Raw genomic sequence first — 2,500 nt, forward strand, 5'->3', positions numbered from 1 at the left:
GCCGAGATATTTGGGCTCAAAATTGTGGGTGTGGCTTATATACGAGACCATTGCTTTCAGAGGGAGTAAACTGGCTGGTATGGGGTCACAAATAGCACTAAAAACCTTCAGTAAGTAAAGATTGAACACATTCTTCAACACTTCACAACATCTAACAGCAAATAACAATTCTGAAAAGAGAATTGGCATAAAGGGTTTCCTGTTCAGCTAATAATTGTTCTGGCAAATGTGACTGAAGGTGGTGACAAAACCATAATTTGTTTCGAATTGTTTTGATCTCCAGAGACTACAGATGAATGAAAGGTACAATGATCCATGCAATGCTTTTGCTACCTAACTCTATTCCATTAGAAACAAGGACAAGTGAATATTATGGTTGCTTCAATGAACCATATGTTACAAATTGATGAAAGAAATATATTTCCAACAAGTTCAAAATGAGCGAAAACAAGGAAATCCAAGAAAACAAATCTGGAGAAAAAACAACTATACTGCAAAGAGTTTTACACATGAAATAAGCTAGCTAACTTAAGTTTATGCATGAAATCAAAAAAACCTTTGAAATTATCTTTTTATCCTTGGTTCACTGAGCAGTTCTCACGAGACTAACATCACAAGTTTGGCCCAAATAATTTCTACTTTGACCAGTGCAATCAAACATTGTGCTTGTACGTTGACAAATACCAATTATTCTATGACCTCAGAAAAAAGTGTTGTTAAACACTACATGGTCAGTCAATACAATATTTCATGAACACATAAGAGTTATCCCAGAACTTGAATCAACATATCTGGTACCGTCAAACATTAATATTACCCACAATGTTTGGTGATCAAATTGATAGCAACTAACAGAGCAAAAAGGACATTTTACTTGTGACAGTTGACAATTACTGAAGTTGATTTAAATATGTAACACATAGTTATGGGTTATATATATTGCTATCAGAGAAACTGATGATCAATTCTAACCCTTCTGATTGCTTTGTACAAATTACAGTACTGAACAAGCTTGAACAAATTCAAGGCAACCAAATTCAACTAAGTTCCCTTTTTGAAAGCAGCAATGCTGGACATACATCACAACTTTACAGCATTTTCAACCAAAGAACATGTCTGGATGTTTGGTGCATTTTAATCACCCAACTCCTTCGTCACCTAAATAGCCGATGTCTGCTATTTAAAAAACAGCCAAACCTCGAGACACTCACCAACACCAATCACAATCGTGTCAAAACATTTCTTGTAATACTGATCAACATGTTATCACTTGTTTCTTTCCACATGCCATAAAACTAAATATATTGACAAACTGTTGAAACTACAAAAAATCTTGAGAGGAAGTTAAGTGAGCTTGGAAATTTTAAAAATGACAAGGAACTCACTATTTCAATAGCACGAATCACAGTTATTTCATGAAGTATTGGTTGCAAGGAGAAAACAAGTTGGTAAGACAGTTTGACAAAAATTCCGAGTCAGAAATACAACTTAGTCACAAGTGTATTACATTTTGAGATGACTTGAAGAATGAGACTTAAACATAAGAATTTGGAAACTTTGCGTAAGAGTTCACAAACCCATTTACCTTCGATTTCAACTTATCCCAAACTTGGACGCACTCCTTTGTCAAGAAGCATTGCTGTTTTAGACTTTTCCGTAGAATGATGAAGTAATATCGGCCATGTAAGAAACTACACAAATTTTATTACTATACCAGTGCAGTTAGGTAAAGCTTACCGCCACAGTATCCAGATGAACGTCCTCTCCCTTCGAGCTTGGAACTTCTCTGTCAAAATCCTCAGATCTGGCCAAACTTGTTGAAGGTTCTCCCAAACGATCAAAACCACTCGATAGTCCAAACGTTCGCGAAGGTCTTGAAGTGGAAGGAAAATCGCTTAAAACCTCCTCGCGTTGACGTAAAATTGACGAAAAATATCCCGGCCCTAACGAAGACCTCAGCTGTCCATTCCCTACTTTGCTGGCAGAAACATCGCACGGCATATTCGAAGATCGCTCATTAGAAGTTGAGCTGGAGCTTTCTTCGACGGTTTGCGAAACGTTATCATTTTCTACTTCAACATTAGCGTCTTCATTTGTAACAGCCAGTGATCTTTGATTTCCTTTGAACAAATCTACGAGCCAAGACGGAGAGAAAAAATCCTTGACAGTTTCGATAACCCCCTGCAACAGGTTGAAGACGAAGACTAAAATTATCTTTAAAGGCATAACTGTGAGTTTAAACTGAGCAAACAAGAAAAAGTAATTTTTCAGGAACAGAACATTACCGCTTGCTTCGTTCTTTACGTGATAATTCAATTACTTCCCAACTACATTGGCATTACTTACCTTTCTTCGCCCTGGCGGTCGAGCGTATGGTTTCGCGGATTGTCGCTCTCTTGTATACCCACGGATTTTGTATGAACGAGAGCCACCAGCACCAGGCTGGTCTCCCATGGTCAAGGATACTCCTCTGCTTAATATATGATTGAAAAAATCTTTA

At 37.3% G+C, this 2,500-nt stretch overlaps 1 protein-coding gene across 2 annotated transcripts in view; it reads right to left on the reverse strand.

Annotated features, from left to right (window-relative positions):
- Positions 1 to 2,500, reverse strand: part of LOC138047319 (nuclear pore complex protein Nup153-like) — a 29,743-nt gene that overhangs the window by 27,141 nt on the left and 102 nt on the right. For both annotated transcript variants that reach the window (XM_068894116.1, XM_068894117.1), the window contains exons 1-2: positions 2,347 to 2,500; positions 1,738 to 2,181 (exon numbers count right to left, since the gene is read on the reverse strand). The exon at positions 2,347 to 2,500 is cut by the window's right edge. In XM_068894116.1, the coding sequence (XP_068750217.1) occupies positions 1,738 to 2,181; positions 2,347 to 2,454 (552 nt within the window). In that variant the 5' untranslated portion in view covers positions 2,455 to 2,500. The remainder of the gene's footprint in view (positions 1 to 1,737; positions 2,182 to 2,346) is intronic.

Source organism: Montipora capricornis, chromosome 4 (assembly GCF_036669925.1).
Source record: "Montipora capricornis isolate CH-2021 chromosome 4, ASM3666992v2, whole genome shotgun sequence".
NCBI lineage: Eukaryota > Metazoa > Cnidaria > Anthozoa > Scleractinia > Acroporidae > Montipora > Montipora capricornis.